Source organism: Harpegnathos saltator, unplaced genomic scaffold, assembly GCF_003227715.2.
Source record: "Harpegnathos saltator strain DR-91 unplaced genomic scaffold, Hsal_v8.6 scaffold708, whole genome shotgun sequence".
NCBI classification, from domain to species: domain Eukaryota; kingdom Metazoa; phylum Arthropoda; class Insecta; order Hymenoptera; family Formicidae; genus Harpegnathos; species Harpegnathos saltator.
The window spans coordinates 947,945-970,365 of NW_020230547.1; the positions used below are offsets into that span (position 1 = coordinate 947,945).

Consider the following 22,421-nt stretch of genomic DNA (forward strand, 5'->3'; position numbering starts at 1 on the left):
TTTTCAGGTACTTACCCCTCTAATCTAATTCAACAAATTAACTCGGATAAACGAACGATTCGTATAAATTTTTTTTGTCTTGTAAAACAATGAGAAAATAAATCAATACCGAAAATCAAAGACCGTTCAATATCTCATTTTTTCATCAAATTAACGCGGATAAATGAACAATTTGTGTCAATCTTTTTTTCTTTTATAGAGAAATCAAAGACTAAATCAGTATCGAAAACCGGATATTGATTAATACTATAAATCAGCGTTAGAAAATTGTCTAAGTGCAATGACAAGTTGTTTTCATCTTGCAGGTACTTACCCCACTAATTTACTCAACAAATTGAGTCGGATAAAAGAACGATTCGTATTCAATTTTTATTCTGTTATAAAGAAATTAAAGAATCAGTCAGTACCGAAAATTGAAGACCGATCAATATTTAATTTATTCATCAAATTAACGCGGATAAATGAACGTTTCGTATGAATTTTTTTTTCTTATTGAGAAGTGAAAGAGTAAATCAGTATCAAAAATCGAATGTCGATTAATACCATAAATCAATGTCAAAAAATTGTCCAAGTGCAATGACAATTTGTTCTCATTTTTCAGGTACTTACCCCTCTAATCTCATTCAACAAATTAACTCGGATAAACGAACGATTCGTATAAATTTTTTTGTCTTGTAAAACAATGAGAAAATAAATCAATACCGAAAATCAAAGACCGTTCAATATCTAATTTTTTCATCAAATTAACGCGGATAAATGAACAATTTATATCAATCTTTTTTTCTTTTATAGAAAAATCAAAGACTAAATCAGTATCGAAAACCGGATATTGATTAATACCATAAATCAACGTTAGAAAATTGTATTGATTGAATTGAGAATCAGTCATCAAAAATTGGAGACCGATCAATATTGAATTTATTCATCAAATTAACGCGGATAAATGAATGTTTCGTATGAATTTTTTTTCTTATTGAGAAGTGAAAGAGTAAATCAGTATCAAAAATCGAATGTCGATTAATACCATAAATCAATGTCAAAAAATTGTCCAAGTGCAATGACAATTTGTTCTCATTTTTCAGGTACTTACCCCTCTAATCTCATTCAACAAATTAACTCGGATAAACGAACGATTCGTATAAATTTTTTTGTCTTGTAAAACAATGAGAAAATAAATCAATACCGAAAATCAAAGACCGTTCAATATCTAATTTTTTCATCAAATTAACGCGGATAAATGAACAATTTATATCAATCTTTTTTTCTTTTATAGAGAAATCAAAGACTAAATCAGTATCGAAAACCGGATATTGATTAATACCATAAATCAGCGTTAGAAAATTGTATTGATTGAATTGAGAATCAGTCATCAAAAATTGGAGACCGATCAATATTGAATTTATTCATCAAATTAACGCGGATAAATGAATGTTTCGTATGAATTTTTTTTCTTATTGAGAAGTGAAAGAGTAAATCAGTATCAAAAATCGAATGTCGATTAATACCATAAATCAGTGTCAAAAAATTGTCCACGTGCAATGACAATTTGTTCTCATTTTTCAGGTACTTACCCCTCTAATCTCATTCAACAAATTAACTCGGATAAACGAACGATTCGTATAAATTTTTTTTGTCTTATAAAAGAAAAGAGAGAATAAATCAGTACCGAAAATTGGAGACCGATCAATATTTAATTTATTCATCAAATTAACGTGGTTAAATGGACGAGTCGTATCAATTTTTTTTTCTTGTAGAGGAATGAAAGAGTAAATCAGTACCGAAAATCGAATATCGATCAATACCAGAAATCAGTGTTAGAAGATTGTCCAAGAAGATTGTGCAATGACAATTCGTTCTCATTCCCGAGTCTTTCCCGAGTCGAAATATTAATTCTACATTGATCCTGCAAATTGCATCCAATTTGAAAAATCAATGTAGAATATCTAGGTGCGCAATAGTGAACAAGCTTTGTCCTACCTGAACGTTACATCTGGCTAATCTCGCAGTCTCGCCCATGATGAGTCTTCAACAGCGACGTATTCCGCAGTTATTTAATACTCGTTTATTTCGATAATGTATATGTACTTAATCCTTATATTCTTAATTTAAATGAGCAATTTTTATTGATTTTGATTATATATTCGCTTAACAGCGCAAGAAAGAGAACAAAGATAAAAACGTAAATAGAACTGCCTTTGTTAGAACTGCGCGTGAGATAAATATATAAGGATTAAATAATCATATAAGCATTAGAGGAAATGGGGGATGAAAAACACTTTTTATTCTCATCATTCTTAAAGTTCTTTTTTCCTTTTTTCTTCTCTTTTTTTTTCTTTTCTTTTTTCTAATGAGAATGATGAGAATTGTAGCTCTTAAAAGAGCTGAAGCTGCAAAAAGACAACGGTTATGTCTAATAATGCTGTTTCACTAATAGAGATTTTAATTCTGATTCGGTACAATAAGAAAGATAAACAAGAATGAGAAACGGACATTCTAGCAGATTCTAAACGATAACAGCAATCTGAGCATTATTAGACGAATAAAAATCAACACTTGTCAAATTTATATCAGATTCTAAGATCATTATTCATAGTTTTTTTAAATTATGTGCAATTTTTCATTGAGAACATAATTAAAAATTTGTATTCATAAACCTTAGCTTGCCTCAGCAACCTTGCTTGAATAGACATTCATATTTTACGAGAAAAGAAAAGTAGAACTCATGTTACGTGAAATTAGTTTAACGAATAATCAAATCTCAAGCTATTTTTTAGATGATAAACTATGAATGCTGATCCAATTTCGACTCGGGTATGTCCTTACTTCGAGTAAGGTCCGTTAAAATTAGAAAAATCCTGCGTAATAATAATTACTGGAGGTACCTCGAATACCATACATGATGTATCGCTGTCCTCGGCTACGTCTCTCGGCGCGCTCCGAGTCCTCTCTCCATCCTGACTTCTCGATCCGACGTCCTCCTTATGGTTACTCCGTCGCAGCACCCCCGGATACTCCATCGTAGCACTGGCGACGACACTGACTCTAGCACTAACACTCGCGCAAGTAAGATTCGGGGACAAAGAAACGCGTATTAACCAACACTGCTCTGCGTCGCGGTATGCGCGTCGTTCGTCGGCCCGAGGCACAATGTCCTTTCTGCAATCACGGAGTCATATATAAGCGTACGAAAACAAACAATCGGGAAGGCACGGTTACCCCCCACCTTGCCGATCAATGTTAATGCCTGCGTCGTCCATTAGCTGAAAATGAAAACAACTCGTGTTTTCAAAGCATGCCTGAGAGAGAGAGAGTCGCTTCAAACTTCACAATAATTATTTACGTCTGTTCCAAGAATCATATTACGCTGAATTCAAACTGTCTCTATTTTGACATGACATACACGAGATCTGCGATCACATCATTGATCTTTCTTTGGACAAGAAAATCCTGAGAGGAACGCTGTTCGAGAATATCACATTTTATGTTTCAGGTGCCTTGCAGATTATCGAATCCGATGTAACAGATCAGGGAAAGTATGAATGCGTCGCTATGAATAACACGCGTGGGCACGGAGTACTCCAAGTCAATCACGTTATACGTGAAACGTACATATATTTAATATTATATAAAACCTACCCTTTTTAAACAAAAAGGTAAAAAAAGGCGCCAAGTACAAGCGCAACAGGTATTGTGTTATTTTTAGAAGTATCAAACTCAAATTATTTTTTTTATTGTATATATGTGTACATAAGTTTTTACAAGTAAAACTTATAACTATAATAAAACTCTGCAACACTTTTCTACTGTACAAAAAAGTGATATATTAGAACAGTAGCGCCAATTGAGAAATTCCGACTTCTTATTCCCGGAAAATTCGTCAAACGTCAAACGAAGGGCAAAAAGTGTCGTCGCTCGCGAGCCGATCAACACAATCGGCGCGATGTAAACATTGCGGGCCTCGGCGGCGGTTGAAGCAAGAGAGACTTGCCTTTGAGCGTCTCTTGTTTTCTCGAAGGTTTCGGAACGACAAAGGGAATGCGAGGAGGTCTTTCAACTGTACACGACATTGATGCACTCTATTTATTGATTACTGAAAATAAAGAAAATTATTCTGTCGAAGCATCGGACATTTGTTAGCTTTATGTTAATTAAAGAGGAATGTATACGATTAGAAAATGTGTTAGCAACTAATTGTACAGAGTGTAAGTTGTTGTGACGCCATTTTCAGAGAATAATTAAAGGTCATGGTAGCGTTAAAAAATGGAATTTCATCCTATGCGAATTTAGTCGCGCTCTTATTAAATATTAGTCCTATATAAAATGTCGTATTTAAAAGTATTGTTTCGCATTCACGAGATTTTGTCGTGAATTCTGCTCTCAGATTGGATCGCGGGTGAATACTTCTTAATCGACGGAGATATCGACGGAGAAAGGCTGGATATGGACGGAGAATGGCTGGAAAACTTTAACCTTCGATATCTCCTAAACGGTTAGAGATACAGGCCTGGCTCTGGCACCAAATTAAAGTCCTCTCAAAACCCTACATTTTGCCGTAAGTGGCGACTCTCTACTCCCAGTAGAAGCGGAGATATCAACGCAGGAAGGTTGGAAAACTTTAACCTTCGATATCTCCTAAACGGTTAGAGATACAGGCCTGGTTCTGGCACCAAATTAAAGTCCTTTCAAAACCCTACATTTTCGACTACATGGACGACTCTCTACTCCCAGTAGAAGCGGAGATATCGACGGAGAAGGTGATATCGAGGAAAAGCTTTAATTCGATATCTCCTAAACGGTTAGAGATACAGGCTTCGGACAGGCACCAAATTAAAGCCCTTTCAAAACCCTACATTTTGGACTAATGGACGACTCTCTACTCCCAGTAGAAGCGGAGATATCGACGGAGAAAGGTTGGAAAACTTTAACCTTCGATATCTCCTAAACGGTTAGAGATACAGGCTTCGGACAGGTACCAAATTAAAGCCCTTTCAAAACCCTACATTTTGCCGTAAGTGACGACTCTCTACTCCCAGTAGAAGCGGAGATATCACCGCAGAAAGGTTGGAAAACTTTAACCTTCGATATCTCCTAAACGGTTAGAGATACAGGCTTCGGACAGGTACCAAATTAAAGCCCTTTCAAAACCCTACATTTTGGACTACATGGACGACCCTCTACTCCCAGTAGAAGCGGAGATATCGACGGATGAAGGCTGGATATCGACGGAGAAAGGTAGAAAACTTTAACCTTCGATATCTCCTAAACGGTTAGAGATACAGGCCTGGTTCTGGCACCAAATTAAAGTCCTCTCAAAACCCTACATTTTGCCGTAAGTGGCGACTCTCTACTCCCAGTAGAAGCGGAGATATCAACGCAGAAAGGTTGGAAAACTTTAACCTTCGATATCTCCTAAACGGTTAGAGATACAGGCCTGGTTCTGGCACCAAATTAAAGTCCTCTCAAAACCCTACATTTTGCCGTAAGTGGCGTCTCTCTACTCTCAGTAGAAGCGGAGATATCACCGCAGAAAGGTTGGAAAACTTTAACCTTCGATATCTCCTAAACGGTTAGAGATACAGGCCTGGTTCTGGCACCAAATTAAAGCCTTTCAAAACCCTACATTTTGCCGTAAGTGGCGACTCTCTACTCCCAGTAGAAGCGGAGATATCGACGGAGAAAGGCTGGAAAACTTTAAACTTCGATATCTCCTAAACGGTTAGAGATACAGGCCTGGTTCTGGCACCAAATTAAAGTCCTCTCAAAACCCTACATTTTGCCGTAAGTGGCGACTCTCTACTCCCAGTAGAAGCGGAGATATCAACGCAGAAAGGTTGGAAAACTTTAACCTTCGATATCTCCTAAACGGTTAGAGATACAGGCCTGGTTCTGGCACCAAATTAAAGTCCTCTCAAAACCCTACATTTTGCCGTAAGTGGCGTCTCTCTACTCTCAGTAGAAGCGGAGATATCACCGCAGAAAGGTTGGAAAACTTTAACCTTCGATATCTCCTAAACGGTTAGAGATACAGGCCTGGTTCTGGCACCAAATTAAAGTCCTCTCAAAACCCTACATTTTGCCGTAAGTGACGACTCTCTACTTCCAGTAGAAGCGGAGATATCGACGGAGAAAGGTGGAAAACTTTAACCTTCGATATCTCCTAAACGGTTAGAGATACAGGCCTGGTTCTGGCACCAAATTAAAGTCCTCTCAAAACCCTACATTTTGCCGTAAGTGGCGACTCTCTACTCCCAGTAGAAGCGGAGATATCAACGCAGAAAGGTTGGAAAACTTTAACCTTCGATATCTCCTAAACGGTTAGAGATACAGGCCTGGTTCTGGCACCAAATTAAAGTCCTCTCAAAACCCTACATTTTGCCGTAAGTGGCGTCTCTCTACTCTCAGTAGAAGCGGAGATATCACCGCAGAAAGGTTGGAAAACTTTAACCTTCGATATCTCCTAAACGGTTAGAGATACAGGCCTGGTTCTGGCACCAAATTAAAGTCCTCTCAAAACCCTACATTTTGCCGTAAGTGGCGACTCTCTACTCCAGTAGAAGCGGAGATATCACGCAGAAAGGTTGGAAAACTTTAACCTTCGATATCTCCTAAACGGTTAGAGATACAGGCCTGGTTCTGGCACCAAATTAAAGTCCTTTCAAAACCCTACATTTTCGACTACATGGACGACTCTCTACTCCCAGTAGAAGCGGAGATATCGACGGAGGAAGGCTGGATATCGACGGAGAAAGGCTGGAAAACTTTAAACTTCGATATCTCCTAAACGGTTAGAGATACAGGCCTGGTTCTGGCACCAAATTAAAGTCCTCTCAAAACCCTACATTTTGTCGTAAGTGGCGACTCTCTACTCCCAGTAGAAGCGGAGATATCAACGCAGAAAGGTTGGAAAACTTTAACCTTCGATATCTCCTAAACGGTTAGAGATACAGGCCTGGTTCTGGCACCAAATTAAAGTCCTCTCAAAACCCTACATTTTGCCGTAAGTGGCGTCTCTCTACTCTCAGTAGAAGCGGAGATATCACCGCAGAAAGGTTGGAAAACTTTAACCTTCGATATCTCCTAAACGGTTAGAGATACAGGCCTGGTTCTGGCACCAAATTAAAGCCCTCTCAAAACCCTACATTTTGCCGTAAGTGGCGACTCTCTACTTCCAGTAGAAGCGGAGATATCGACGGAGAAAGGCTGGAAAACTTTAAACTTCGATATCTCCTAAACGGTTAGAGAGATACAGGCCTGGTTCTGCCACCAAATTAAAGTCCTCTCAAAACCCTACATTTTGCCGTAAATGACGACTCTCTACTCCCAGTAGAAGGGGAGATATCAACAGAGAAAGCTTAGAAAACTTTATCCTTCGATATCTCCTAAACGATTAGAGATACAGGCCTGATTCTGGCACCAAATTAAAGTCTTCTCAAAACCCTACATTTTGCCGGAATTAACGGAGTACCGGAATTTTGAAGTACCCAAAGGTAGGCCTAAAAGTACGCGACGTAGCGGTTTTTTGGTAAAAAGCACCCGACTAAACTGCTTGTATATAATACTTATATTATGTAACAATGACATTGTTAAGTGAAAAATTGTAATGTAGATTGAGAAATACTATCGGACCAATTAAAATAACCACGATTTAGATTATCTAATTTACTCGATTGCAATTCTCAATGCATAGTATAATACGGGCGCTATAATACCTTAAAAAAGATACGATACTGAAACTTTTACTCAAGTAGCGTGCTCTACGTCATCTCACGCATGTGCTGTAGCGTCGTAATATATTGCATCTAGCAACTCTGCGTAGAAGCGGGGAGATAAAATATGAATAGTGGCGTGTTATCTTCCCGTCGCCGTGCATCGGCAATAGTTGCTAGCTGTATTATCTTGAGCATAGCTAAAGCAGTTGGTATTATCATCGCTCTTCAATTACCTGTGGGGCCTTTGGGGCTCCATTGGGTGATACGAAAATTTACTCAGAGCTTTCAGTTTTTATATTACCTCATCGGTGGCGCTGTTCGTACTGAACATAGACATAGTATATCTAGATTCCATGTTCGAGGAGTGGGGGTATAGCTCACGTAGAAAAGGATGTACTCTGTTTTTACTGTTCGTTCTCTCTTGCACAGTCCCGATGGAAGGAGTATAGGGGAGGCAGTTGCTGTACAGTAACCACCGCCCCTATTCCTCTTCCATCGGGACTGTGCGAGTGAGAACGAACAGTAAAAACAGAGTGCTTTCTTTTCTACGAGAGTTATACCCCCACTCTTGAAATTTGGGAGAACGCGCAGTCTATGGTCTGTTCTTTGTAGCTGCACTGCTGAACTGGTACAATAAGCTAGAGTGAGAAAACCTATATTTGTCTCACTTTAACTTATTGCACCAGTTCAACAGTGCAGCTACAAAGAACAGACATAGATAGATATACTATGGCCGCGTTCCGTTTCGCGCATATGCGCGCATTTATATATAGTTCATGTTACGTATACTGTAGAAAATGCGCGGATAATGCGTGAAACGGAACGCAGTCCAAATCTATGGTACTGAATGCGCTCGATGCATTCAATTTGGCCAATGGCGCTTCGGTATGAATCAATTTGAATCGGCGCTGTTTTTAAATCCGATCATTTGTATCATCCTCCATAGTCTTACTTGAATATATTGGAATACGCTCCAGTAAAACACAAAACCTTCGACTCACATACATAAGAGTATATTTTCCTTAAATACAAAGCCTTATACGTTTTTGGAGAACATAATACTTTACTGCATTTACATTCACTTCTGAGGAAAATAACCTACGTTAAAACTAATAAAGGATAAATTTTAGTTTCTTGCGCAAGTAACGCAATGCCGCCACAGGCTTTTAGTTATAATCGTACGTTATCGTTATACACGCGCAGGGTTATACAGTCATGCTCGACGAAGAGAAATTTCAATGTTAAATATCACTTAAAATATCAAAACAATGGCGTATTAACATACCTACTAAAACAGATCTCTTATTTCGCGCAAAACTTTGGTTACAGCGAATTTGGCTGGATGTACTAGTGAAAACTAAAATTTTACTGATAATTAATTCAATCAAGTATTTATCATCAACTAATCCATGTCAGCTGTCGCACTATTTGATAAAATACATGCCGAACAATCGACAAACATAGCACTTATACTATGTTTCCTTTTACACGCGTAACAATGTGTAAAACACCTTAAAGATCGATTCAAAATGATTTTTCCCCTTATAGTAGCAATATTGAAGCATAAAATACAATACGACATCCGAATTTAATATAGCAACGATGTTTCGTCTCACCGGCACCGAAGGACAATCACAATACCGACCTAATATACCATCGATATGCGTAAATCAATTCATCATGTACTAGAACATTCAACTTAATTTACTACTATTTGTAATTCTTAGAACAAATTAATATATGAGATGACATGTACATGTAAACTATGAAGTAATCGTATGTTATGAATAGATTTACATTGCACGCGGACTGACATGTATGTAGAACGAAGGGCCTCGGTGGTACGACAGGAGAAATGAAAACGAAATAAAGGTCTAAGATGATTATGGCAAATGACGACGAATTAAGCGATCGTATGCAAGTATTATGGCCCAACGCGCTCGTCCTTTGTGTCGAACACCCGGCGTGAGAAGGATCGCGTTCACTGGAAAAGTCGAAAAGTAATATTATACGATGCAATGTTTATAGTATATCTAAAAACAAAATCTTATGTCACGTAGTCACCAACATGACTGCATCTCAAATCATTCAGTTACCTATAATATAGAATAGGAGCAAATTGTTGATTGTGCTGCTGATCCATGCAAAGAGAAGAAGACAGGAGATCGTTACGCTGTAATACTGCGCAAGAGACAAAGAAATCTGTTAGACATGGACGATCCGGTTGTGTTGTTCAATGGTCAAGAATAAAAGCACACTTACGATACTCGGGCGATCAATCCGAATTTTTGCAGCTGATGTCCATATGTTCTCAATCTGTGCCATGGTAGTTGAGAGATTCTGGCAGATCTCAATCAACTTCTTCTCTTTTTGTCCCGTCCAACTCTGTGCATTGCATAACAGCGAGGTCAAAACTGGCACAAGATAATCGATAAGAGCCACTATCGATAGACTTATGCATACTATTGCCAACAAAGACAATTCCAGGATCCATATTGTACTGCAACAAGCGAAAGAATTACTATGTACATAAACACAAACAAAACTACAGTGTAAAATACAAACGATGCAAGACTTACAGCGCCAGTTGATGAATAAACGACAAATGTCAAGAAGATACTCGGCTTATAAAAAAAAATTAATTCTAGTAGTTACCAGAATATCGTTGTTACAAATCCAAAGATCAAGCCTGGGTACCAGCTACGTTCCCACAGCAAAACGGAATACAAGGGTAGTATCACTTCCCGCCAGCACTCCATCTTGCGCTTCAGCTGCTTCATGTGTTTCTCCTACGGGAAGAACAACGGATTTATCAGCAGCCAAAATCGAGTCTAACTGTCATCGATTTCCCTATTTCACGCGCGCACAATGCAGAGACGTGACGGAGCGATTCCTTCGTGCGCGCGTCCCTGTCCCTCGGCGGGGTCGAATTCGTCGTAGAGGATCGTAAGCCGATGGGCCGATTAATGAGTAGAATCCAGGCTTGTCTCACCTGTTCGGCTGCCTCATTGTCCGTCATCCTGTCAAATATTCCGTGATGAGCGGTGATGTTGAAATCCGCTGCGACGGCGGCCGGGTACCAAAGGGTGGCGAGAAGCCGGTAGGCGCCGACGACGTTGCGCTTCGATTCGACACTTGAATTGGCGGCGGTCGCCGCGAGCGGGAGGAAACCACGCTTGCTTCACGATGCTCAGCACCGTCTAATCACGCACCGTCATCCCCCGAGGAAGCGCTCTCGTTTAAGGGAGTAAGTCGAGTCGCTCTGGATTCCCGACAATGCCGTTGCGACGGATCGTGCACTTTCGAGGTGAGAAAAAAAATACGTATAAGCATGGAACGTCAGGGTAAAACGACGGCTGGAGAGGGGGAGACGTTGGTGGGGCGGTAGCGCGGCTGTAGTGGCGGCGGCGGCGGCGGCGATGGCGATGGCGATAGCGATAACGGAGGAATCGACTTCTGGCTTCGAGAGTGCGCTCAGGTATACCACTGGCACGCGATTGGCTCGTCAGTTCAAAATGTTGGTTACTGCGGGCAATGCTGTCGTGCCGTTGATGTTGTGGTGACGTTAAACTGTGTTTTTCCTACCTGACCATCTTGCGTGCTGCGTTTGCTCAAAAATTCGGGGGAGAAAAAGAAAGGCGCATGGCTGCGCGCTAGACACGGCCGGAGAGGTATCGCGCTCGAAGTTCTCGTCGCCCAAATTATGGCTACCGTCGCCGTGAGTTCCGTGAGTATCCGGTATGCTGCCCACGGCAGACGTGCGTATACTTATTATGCGTACGTATCCCCGCGTTCTTCGGTTCGCATGCACGCACGCACCACGCGGCGCACACACATACGCACGTTCGTTCGTTACGACGGCGACGAGAACATCAGCATCGCCGCATGTTTACGCTCCACGCTGTCCTTCGACACGCGACTTGGCGCGCGCCAGGAAGTGTCGCTCGTCGAGGGACAGAGAGACCGACGACCGATCGGAAAACACTGACGATGTGTACGTGTCCTTGCAGATTTCGAATGTTGAGAATCTGTCGCCGCAGATCATCCGCCGGGTGGCCAAGGAGATGGCAGAGTTAGCCGCCCATCCACCCGAGGGTATCCGCGTCATTCTAAACGAAGCAGACGTCACAGACATTCAAGCTGTCATCGAGGGCCCCTGTAAGAATCGATCGCTTTTCTTCTCCCCCGCGTGTTTCCTTGCATCTTGTATCCTGCATCTCGCTGCCACGGGTCCTACCGACAATGTTTGATATCTTGAGATAATGCAGCCCTTATCGCAATTGCAACCTAACCTAACCCATACGCCTATGTGTGAATGTATATATATATACCGTGCACTTGCTCTTGTCAATAACGTTCTGTTGTGACGTGCGCACACGTGTGTGAGTATGTAGTACGTCGTACTCGAAACGTCAGAAAATACTTCCCAATCTATATCGTTATGAAACCAGATTCGGCAAGTTGCGAAATTGCAGGCTCTGTGACTTTTTTTATGTAGATTGTGTAGATTATTTTTTGTGTATATTATATATAGTTTTGATTTGAAACTTGTTATAATATAATATGGTCTGAGTAATGCTTCTTTGAATAACAGCGGGGACTCCATACACTGGTGGCTTCTTTAGAGTTAAATTGGCACTTGGGAAGGATTTTCCACAAGGACCACCCAAGGCTTACTTCCTTACAAAGATTTTCCATCCAAACGTAGCAAAAAATGGTGAGATTTGTGTTAATACATTGAAAAAGGATTGGAAGCCAGATCTTGGAATACAACATATATTATTGGTGAGTGATTGCAAATGTGTAAAAAAATGTGTAAAATATATTGCACATATATAGTTCTTACTTTCCATGATCTTTTCCAGACTGTAAAATGTCTACTAATAGTGCCAAATCCAGAATCTGCTTTAAACGAGGAGGCTGGCAAATTACTTTTAGAGAGCCATGATGAATATGCAGAGCGAGCAAAAATGATGACAGAGATACATGCACAGGTGATATTTTGTCTCAATAATGTATAAAAGTAATTTTGGTTATAATATTTATATAGGATTATATTTCTTTTTCAGGGAGGTGGCAAAGGCAGTAAAGTTGGCCTGGAGAGTTGCGCTTCCACGGAAGCGGGAGGACCTCTTCCAAAGAAGCATGCGGGTGATAAGAAATTAACGGCAGAAAAGAAGAAAATGTTAAAAGATAAGAAGAGAACACTGAAAAGACTATAAGGAAGATCGATATTATATTATATTCATCTTTTGTAATTTAAAACACTGGTGTGGTAATGTTGCCTCGTGTTGTACACACAATTATTGCATAGTAAAATTTTATTATCTAAACTTGACTGATCTTATTACTAAGTATTTAGAGAATTTAATATTTCTAGCAAATATAAAAGTTAAAGGAAAGACTCGATCTCCTATATTGTATGAAAAATGAGTACAATTCTGTAGTGATCTCTACAATCGCCGGCTGAATTGGCAAATACTCGGCCTTCTGTATGCTAACTACTAGCAAATATTTTTACATATGTACAAAATGATATAATATGATTATTTAAGTAAAATAAAGAAAATTGCGCAGAATGTTTCATATATGTTGAGTTTACTCATTAACAATGTAACCATCTATCTAATGGTTACATTGTCTGTAACTAGGCTCTTTTACATACTCTTGTCAAATATATATCTTTAAACGCGGAGTATCTCTGAGGAAAATTTCTTTTCATATTTCAAGAGCTTTTTTTTTTAGGTAGGTAATAAAAATTGTTTGCCTTTTACGAATAGTTCTTTTTATTAAGAGAATTTGTTGTCAGCTTTTCTCTTCAGTCTTGCACCACTTGATTGCAATTTGTATGCTGCATGGATAAAAATTTACACATTTCTTTACACACACATATCTAGCGCATTGTTGCGCAATAAAATATACCATCAGAGTATCTATCTAATAGTATGTCACAGCCTTAAATCTGCTATAAGCTATGAGATACGCACAGCGGTGTAATTTACACTAAAAGAAAACAATCCACCAAATACAAGTTACAAAAGTATTTTTGTAGTGTTACTCGTTATTCCTATTACCAACTGCCGCCGTCGCCGTTAATAATAAACTATTCTAAAAATAAGTTGGGCATGTGATAAATTTTTGATTTTCAATACAGCACAGAGAATAAAATCAGATTAAGGGCTTAGAAGCACATTCTGTACTTTGATAAACAACAACTGTTCTAGATGAATCTCACTGTATTTTTCATCTGATGAGAGCACACACGCACGACAGAATACATACAAATCCGTACAGTCTTTACATCATAGGTTTATTTCTTTTTATCCTTCTTATTCATATCATAAAAAAATCTATGAATATCTACGAGTGATGTTTGTGAAGGTTTCTTTTTTCATAAAATTCCATTCTTATTATGCGCAATTTCCGGAGGAATCGTCAAAAATAAAAACTAATTCATTTAAATGAGAAACTTCTTTTATAATATCTTACTAGATTTTCTTTTTTAGTATATATAGATAGCATTGTTTATACTACATAAATTGAATGAAAATAAAGACAACACAATATATTGTGTTAGGTCAAATGAGAACAAAATCTTGAGATTGAAGAATTTTATGGTATTGTTACTTTACTTCCTTCACATAAGCTTCCAGTTCTGCATCTAATTCTTCGGCAGTAGGCGTTTTCGTCACTTGCCGAGCACTTCCTCGACCTCCTCGACGACCACTACCACGACCTGCAATTTTAGCAAAGTTATAATAACATAAAAAAGAGAAAACTGTCATTATTTACACTTAAATTTGATTATTACAATATCTTTCAATTCGTTATTTTATATGTTAATAAATTAAGATATAATAAATTTATTTACATATTTATTACACAACTATTTGTTTCTTTTTTGTAATAAAAATCATATATTATACACTTTCTTTTAATACTGAAATGTCTTTAAAATAAATTTCAAACAAAATGGTATATAATTTTGTTATGAGAAACATCGATTTGACAAGAGTTCACATGTTTTTACATTTCTTCTAAATACTTTTTGTTGAATATAGAATATTAACAGAATGATGATTACAACATATTTTGAAGTAAAATATTAATTTAATAATATATAGCTGACTATAAATTACCTCTAATAGATCCTGCCCCACGATTTCCTCTAAAACGAGTCTGAGGTCTCTGTGTGTAATTAGCACCGCTAAGTCTTGGGCCACTGCGAAGAGAAGTAATTGGCAACTCACTTGTAGCAACCTGTATATTCATTTCACGACCTGCCAATATACATTACGTATTAAAATAATATATATACATACATAAATATATAATGTCCACTGTATCCACTAAATATAACATTTAACATTATACAATAACATTTAATTAACCCTTTAACTGCTACGGTCGAGATAACTCGAGCGTGGAAAAAATGGCGGCCTTGCTACGATCGAGTTTACTCGATTTGGACTTTCAATGTGTAATACCCATTTCATTTAGTTTGTAAAAAGCATTTGAATTGAGCAGGCATATAGTGCCATCTCTTATCATTATAAAATATTTTATAATTGTAAAAATAACTCAGCAAAGAGGGTCATACTGGTCATTTAATATCTCAGCAGTTAAAGGGTTAATAAACTCTATTTTTTTCAAATGCTATAACAATATGTGTTAAATATAGATGGAATTTTGTAATTAAAAAAGCAAAAGCAAAAGTAGGATGCAATTGTACAAAAATTTAAGTATATACCATCTAGTGGTACTCCATGATATTGTTTCATTGCTTTGATAGCATCAGCCCGTCTCTCAAATATGACATCTGCTGACCCTAGAGATCGACCTGACCTATCATAATGTACTGCTGCTGACTTTAAAGGTCCAAACTCGCTGAATAATTCCTAAAGAATATTGTTAACAAATTAATTTTTATATCAAACTCTTCTGTATAGAAATAAGCAATTAAGAACCATATAAGATTTGTATAAAAGTACAAAACAATTTGTAGAGAAATTAACTAATCACATGTGTTTAATATATCCATGTGTTTAATATATTAAAAAATTAATAAATTTTTGTATGAAATACTCTAATACCTGTATATCTGAATCTGACACGCCAAAATCAAGGTTTGATACCAACAGTTTAGTCGTTCCTACATTGCCTATTGCACCACGACCAACTTTTTTTACTCCATCAAACATATCATGTTTCCATGCGCTGTTTACATCACCCTGTACAATAAAACATAGGTTATTAAAAGCTATTATTTTCTAATAACATTAGAAATTTTTCTAATAACATATTTTCTAATAACAAACTTGTGTTTTGTTATTTATATATCTATATAAAACTTTGATTATGAAGAAATCTAACTTAAAACAGCAGAAATGTCTTTAAAATAAACAGCTTAAAATAACTTAAAATAAAGTTTTGTCTCAGCAATATTTGGTAATATCTCAATATAATTTACATCAACATATTTCTTCAAGTTACTCTATTATAAAAACAAATTCTTTTTTTTCTTTTATTGATCTTAGAAACTACTAGAAACTACTACTAGATTTATTCAAGGATATTATCCATGTATTCTATCAAACAAAATCATCAACAAAAGTCAAATCTAACAGATATTGACTTTGATTAGTCCAGCAGTTTTTGTGTTATGCCTTAGATACCTAAGATAAAAAATAAATATTTGGATTCTATACAAAGAAAAGTCCATAGTACATATAGAAAGTAAAAATAAACAATAAATAGTAAGCACACTGACTAATCACAATTGATTATTTCTCTTATGATCTAAAAATAATCGACTGTGATTGATTAATTTTCTTCATTTGCTTATATTTTTCTATATGCCATGGCTTAAAGAGGATGAGAAATAAAAGATAAGAATAAGGAAATGTAAGAAGTATAACTAAACAGAACAGCTGTGAGAGTTAAACTGCTCTGTTTGATTATAAATGCAAGGTTTTATTTGCTTAACTATATTCTGCTATTAGACTTTGTGCTAAAAATAAAATAGATGTTAGAAAAGGAAAAGCAAAAAAATTATCAAAAATATGTAGAAATATACGCATATATATATATATTTATTCTCATGAAACATCAACAGGATTTCTTAATGTAACCAATCAATGCAATCTTCACCTCATTTTCTTCGTTTATCTATATATTGTACTTTCTTCATATATCTATTTATTGGGCCAAATATATATATTTAGATTCTGGAGCAAATGGAATAAGAAAGAAGCTTCTCTGAAATATAGTTAAAAACCAACAGATACTGTAACACAAATCTTTGAAACTTGAGAAATACCTTGCCCCACATAAGTTACACACACACACATACAATGTGTAAAAACCTTGCATGCATATACGTGCGTCTATCCGCTCACGCATGCAATGTTCACATCTTGCGTGTGTACACACATATGCATATCAGGGGCGCGCATATATACATGTTCCCCAACGAAAGTGCGCGTCAAAGTTCCAAAGTACATGATCGTGATATCCTTACTCTTGTGTACGGTAGAGAAGCGCGCGTGATACCGCCGCGATTACGTCCTCGCATGACACCTCCGCCAGTTCTCGGGGTCCTGCGTGTTCCACGACGAGCGGAACTGCCGGCGCCTCTGCCGCGTCTACCACCGCCGCCGCCCCGTGCTCGAGCGCCTTTAGTTTGCTTAATAATGTCATCCAGACTCATCTCTATCTTATCCACCATCTTCATTTGTGCGGCTTGAAACGAAACTTAGAGCTATTCACAGGCGCAAGTAACACCGCAATGAGGTAAACCAACCTCACACACTACTTCACGTCGGACCACGATGGCGATGAACGAGGACGAGAAATAGCAGCGCAAAGCAGCCTGGGTATTCAACGGAAGAATTGTGTCTCAATGGCAGTTTCACATCGAGTAAGAGGCGACGTACGACGCTCTGACGAGATCCAATGGAAGTGTTTGCTTTCTGGGGTTTATAGCTGGCGACATTTTGTTACCAGAATAATTCTATTGGACGTCAAGGAGTAGGCAGGTAACACCGCAATGAGGTAAACCCACCTTACACACCACTTCACGTCGGACTACGATGGCGATGGATGAGGATGAGAAATAGCAGCGCAAAGCAGCCTGGGTATTCAACGGAAGAATTGTGTCTCACAGGCAGTTTTACATGGAGCAAGAGGCGACGTATAGAAGCTGTGCCAGGAATAGGTACAGCAGAGCTTGGCAAAGTTTATAACTTTCGCCCGATTTTCGGAAGCTACGCCCCCTATCTCCCCTTACCGCCCGGCGGATCCAGCAACTGACGGTCGCGGCTCGCGACTTCAGGACCGTTGAAATAATAAGGCGCATCTATGTGGTGCTAAAGATGCGTTCGGGGAGCGCGTCGATTAGCGCTAACGCGTTATTCAATCCTTGTACGTGTAATAAGCGATAAAGATAGAATAACGTGTTAACATTGACAATGGCCGCGTTCAGTATAACAAAGTGATCAGAGAGCGCTTAGTGATTATTGTCTGTGATTAGAGTATTCTTTTAGATTCTTCATAGACCCAGAAGTATTTACCAATCAGGAGCGAGATTCAGTGGAAAATCTAGTAATGTTGTCCAACTGTTGAGTCTGCTGAATGCAGCCAATGCGCTTCTTTAACGTATCTCAAAGGCTGAAAAATAAATGTATCGATACAACTATATGTATAATATTTTGTATAAATATATACAAATATATACTTGTATAAGTATATATATATTTTTTTCTTATATTTTTATAATTAGAAGGTAACATAATAGGTTTCCTTGTCATCCATGAGGTACTATTGTCGACGCGTTTTTTTTTTAACCACATAGATGCGCCTTATGATTTCAACGGTCCTGGGTACCTATTATGGAACTCGTCGGAATCGATTCCGTTCGGAATAATTCCGTTTCTCCTAGAAAAGACAATGGCCGCGTTCAGTAAAACAAAATGATCAGAGAGCGTTTAGTGATTATTGTCTGTGATTGGAACATTCTTTTAGATTCTTCATAGACCCAAAAGTATTTACCAATCAGGAGCGAGATTCAGTGGAAAATCTAGTAATGTTGTCCAACTGTTGAGTCTGCTGAATGCAGCCAATGGCTGCGTTCAGAAAACACAACGGTTACACAACGGTTGAGTAATTCGTCAACGTTATTGGTCTGAATGTAAGGATCTAACAGTAAGGACCAATAGTTACTAAGCGCTCAGTGAGCGCTTTGTTTTCTGAACGTAACCAATGGCCGCGTTCAGTAGAACAAAGTGATCAGAGAACGCTCAGTGATTATTGTCTGTGATTGGTGCATTCTTTTAGATTCTTCATAGACCCAGAAGTATTTACCAATCAGGAGCGAGATTCAATGGAAAATGTAGTAATGTTGTCCAACTGTTGAGTCTGCTGAATGTAGCCATTGGGTGCATTCAGTACTACAACTGCTCACTGAACGCTAAGTGAGCTCTTGCATCTGATTGGTGTATATTTTTAAATCTAAAAGAATATACCAATCAAATGTAAAAGCTCATTGAGCGCTCAGTGAGCGGTTGTAGTACTGAATGCAACCATTGGCTGCGTTCAGTAGAACAAAATGATCAGTGAGCGCTTAGTGATTATTGTCTGTAATTGGAGCATTTTTTTAGATTCTTCATAGACCCAGAAGTATTTACCAATCAGGAGCGAGAATCACTAAGCGCTCAGTGATCACTTTGTTCTTCTGAACGCAGCCATTAGAAATTTAGGAAATAACGGAATAAATTCGATCGGAATCGATTTCGACGAGTTCCATAATAGGTACCCTGTACCGCGATTCTGTAACTCGTTATTGGAGTTAACGATAGTTTCGTTATCGTTGCGCAGCTTTTCTATGGTATACAAAAGCTGCGCAACGATAACGAAAGTGTCGTTAACTCCAATAACGAGTTACAGAATCGCGGTACTGAGGTCGCGAGCCGCGACCGTCAGTTGCTGGATCCGCCGCGCGGTAAGGGGAGATAGAAGGCGTAGCTTCCGAAAATCGGCCGAAAGTTGTAGTTTGCCGAGCTTTGTTCTATAGTATAACTGCTATACTATAGTATAGACTGCTGACTCCGACTCAATACATGACCCCGAAAAGTATGTACCGTCCTGGTGCCCGACGTTCACATCTGATTGGTTGAATCAAAACATATTTCTTCTAAGTGGATGGGCCATATTGCTTATATATCTCCTCTCTTTGTGGACTCCAATTCATACATGCGCAGATGTTTGATTCCCTTATGTATAATAATACATACTTTTTGGAGTCAATTTTATGCTACAGTATATAAAGCGTGGTCTACAATGGCCGTAAGCAGTAAGAAGTAAGCGTGAACAGTAAAGGCCGTTGCACGTAGAAGAATTTAACCGTAAACGTAAGGCCGCAAGAAAGCTGATCAATCTCAGTCGATTATTCCTCTAGTGCAGTCGGTTTGCAACAAGAAATTCTAGGAGCCATTTTTATCAAGTTTTTATGGGTGTGTATCTATTCAATACAGCACGACTGGACACAAAGTAAATGATTGGTTGGATCTAGTAATTCACCAGATAATATTTTGCATAGGAATGTTTAATTGGTCTTTTTAGTGCTACAAAAGTTTAAAAAAAATGGAGTCATTTCAAGTATACCTTAAATCCTTATTCTCTATTTCTTCTTATAGCAGTTTTAGTTGAAATTCTGCAAGGTTTCTAATGTCTGTTTCTATCAACTATGGTTAATTTAATCACTTGGTTATATTCCATCAGATTTTATTATTAAAACTTTTAAACGGACCTATGATAGAAGTCGTAAATTCGTAAGAAAATTGACTAATCACAATTGATTATTCTTCGATCATAAGGAGAATAATCGATTGCGATTGGTCAATTTTCTTAGGACCTTGCAATAAAGGTTGCGTTCCGATGTTCACTGACATTATTGAAAATCTATAGTATACGTGACACAAACTATGTATTTTCAGTACTGACAGTGAATTTCGGAACGCAGCTTTAGGACGTTACGACTTTTATTGTAGACTCCACTTTACAGTTACATTTATTGACACAGTTGGTATTATTGGAAGTACACGTTACGAACGGCTATTCGTCCATCGTATATGAATTTCGTATATAACACACGTAAACTGTCATATACGAATAGAATGTGAGGGAATGTGAGCAGTAGTCGCGTTACACGTGTCGTGCGTATTGTGATAGATTGCAGTGTGATAAAGTATATGTATTAGTTTATAGAATTGTTATATCTTAAATTATCCTATAATATACGCACAAGGTAAGATTTCTTTTTTTTATATACATAAGTAATAAGAAATATATAATATTTATGTGTGAATTATAACATTGTAAAAGTATAATGTTAGTCTGTGAGAAAAATCATATAATGCAATTTAAAGTTTTCCTTTTCTTCGCAGATGAGAGTCTTCCTATTTATCGGTTTATTTTTGATAAAAGATTTTGTGCATTCTCAAGATATTGATCTAGCGCATTTAAAATGTTTAGGTATGTAAAAATGAATGAAAATTAATGAAAATCTTAAATATTTAAGTTATAAACTCATTCACTGATAAAGTAATTATATAAAAGTATATTTTGCATTTTATAGTTTGTAGAGCTACTATGGATGAAATGGAAGCTGCGGTATCTAAATTAAATCCAAGAGTATTAGTTGATGCAGGTAATTACAAAATGGATGCTCAGGGAAATACTGTACAGAAAAAGGTAAAAGTATATATGCAATAAAATGATAAATTTTACATACATACTTACATACATATACACATATTACTAGTAAATTTATCAAAAGTTATTTATCAATGTATACATATATTTTCATGTATATATGCCATAAAATTTCAATTTGTTATTTATAGGTTCCATTACGTAAATCGCAAGTACATATTTCGGATATAGTGGATGATATCTGTTCAAAGATGAAAGATTACGTGAGAGGAATTAAGAAATATAATAAAAAGTTGACAATCTTTAACATTGTGTTACCATCAGGTGGTATGAATCCTGAAATGTCTAAAGTAGATCTAATTCATGATGGTGATTTAAACAAGTCTCTTGAGTTTTACGTAAGTATTATTACATATTGTAATTATTTTTTGTTATATTATTGTAGTTATTTACATATATTCAATTTACTATTACTAACTTGTTTTAATATTTACAGTGTCACTTGGTAGTGGAGCAATTGGAAGATGACATAATATCATTGTATGTCAATGATGTAGAAAATAAGAAAGAAAAACTTTGTACAGAGCATTCACATATATGTGATAATTATCCTGAGGAACCATTTGATGACAATGATATTAACAGTTTCTTTCAAGTTAAAGATAAAGAATTATAAGACAATTTTTAAACATGTAAGTTTCATTAGTAATTAAAGACAAGACCTCAAATATGTTAAATAATAAATTATATAGTTTTTGTTATGAAGTAAAGAAATATATATGATCTGTTTGATATATATAAAAATTCTAATTTTTCAAGTCTTTCCAATTTGTAAGAAATTTTGCATGTTACTCATTTCAACTATTATATATATATATACACACATATAACATATTGCTTTATAAAACAAATATAATGTAAAAGAGATATAAAATGTAAAAAAAACAATTATAGTAAAATTATAGTAAAAATATTAACGTAAAAAAAATTTATTGCCTTAAA

At 37.1% G+C, this 22,421-nt stretch overlaps 4 protein-coding genes across 5 annotated transcripts; 2 read left to right on the top strand and 2 right to left on the bottom strand.

Annotated features, from left to right (window-relative positions):
- Nucleotides 1-8,700: 8,700 nt before the first annotated feature.
- Nucleotides 8,701-11,065, bottom strand: Arl6IP1 (ADP-ribosylation factor-like 6 interacting protein 1). The gene is made up of 5 exons (XM_011147171.3): nucleotides 10,702-11,065; nucleotides 10,365-10,498; nucleotides 9,972-10,209; nucleotides 9,806-9,890; nucleotides 8,701-9,693 (listed from the first exon to the last, which is right to left on the bottom strand). The coding sequence occupies exons 1-5, from the start codon at nucleotides 10,726-10,728 to the stop codon at nucleotides 9,593-9,595; spliced, it is 585 nt and encodes a 194-aa protein (XP_011145473.1). The 5' UTR covers nucleotides 10,729-11,065; the 3' UTR covers nucleotides 8,701-9,592.
- A 143-nt stretch (nucleotides 11,066-11,208) lies between these two features.
- Nucleotides 11,209-13,294, top strand: LOC105186753 (ubiquitin-conjugating enzyme E2 S). Its single transcript, XM_011147172.3, has 5 exons — nucleotides 11,209-11,436; nucleotides 11,720-11,867; nucleotides 12,304-12,494; nucleotides 12,575-12,703; nucleotides 12,779-13,294. The coding sequence occupies exons 1-5, from the start codon at nucleotides 11,413-11,415 to the stop codon at nucleotides 12,929-12,931; spliced, it is 645 nt and encodes a 214-aa protein (XP_011145474.1). The 5' UTR covers nucleotides 11,209-11,412; the 3' UTR covers nucleotides 12,932-13,294.
- Nucleotides 13,295-14,305: 1,011 nt separating this feature from the next.
- On the bottom strand, nucleotides 14,306-17,663 carry Ref1 (RNA and export factor binding protein 1). 2 transcript variants are annotated; one of them, XM_025305650.1, is made up of 6 exons: nucleotides 17,512-17,663; nucleotides 17,230-17,450; nucleotides 15,803-15,940; nucleotides 15,460-15,607; nucleotides 14,849-14,989; nucleotides 14,306-14,445 (listed from the first exon to the last, which is right to left on the bottom strand). In XM_025305650.1, exons 2-6 carry the CDS (start codon nucleotides 17,440-17,442, stop codon nucleotides 14,333-14,335), a joined length of 753 nt encoding a protein of 250 aa, XP_025161435.1. In that variant the 5' UTR covers nucleotides 17,443-17,450; nucleotides 17,512-17,663; the 3' UTR covers nucleotides 14,306-14,332. The 2 variants fall into 2 exon arrangements, with proteins under 2 accessions (XP_025161435.1, XP_011145476.1); XM_011147174.3 differs by having other exon boundaries at nucleotides 17,230-17,655.
- A 3,152-nt stretch (nucleotides 17,664-20,815) lies between these two features.
- sel (canopy family protein seele) lies at nucleotides 20,816-22,181 on the top strand. Its single transcript, XM_011147176.3, has 5 exons — nucleotides 20,816-21,012; nucleotides 21,152-21,239; nucleotides 21,343-21,458; nucleotides 21,611-21,817; nucleotides 21,916-22,181. Exons 2-5 carry the CDS (start codon nucleotides 21,152-21,154, stop codon nucleotides 22,093-22,095), a joined length of 591 nt encoding a protein of 196 aa, XP_011145478.1. The 5' UTR covers nucleotides 20,816-21,012; the 3' UTR covers nucleotides 22,096-22,181.
- The last annotated feature ends 240 nt before the right edge of the window (nucleotides 22,182-22,421 follow it).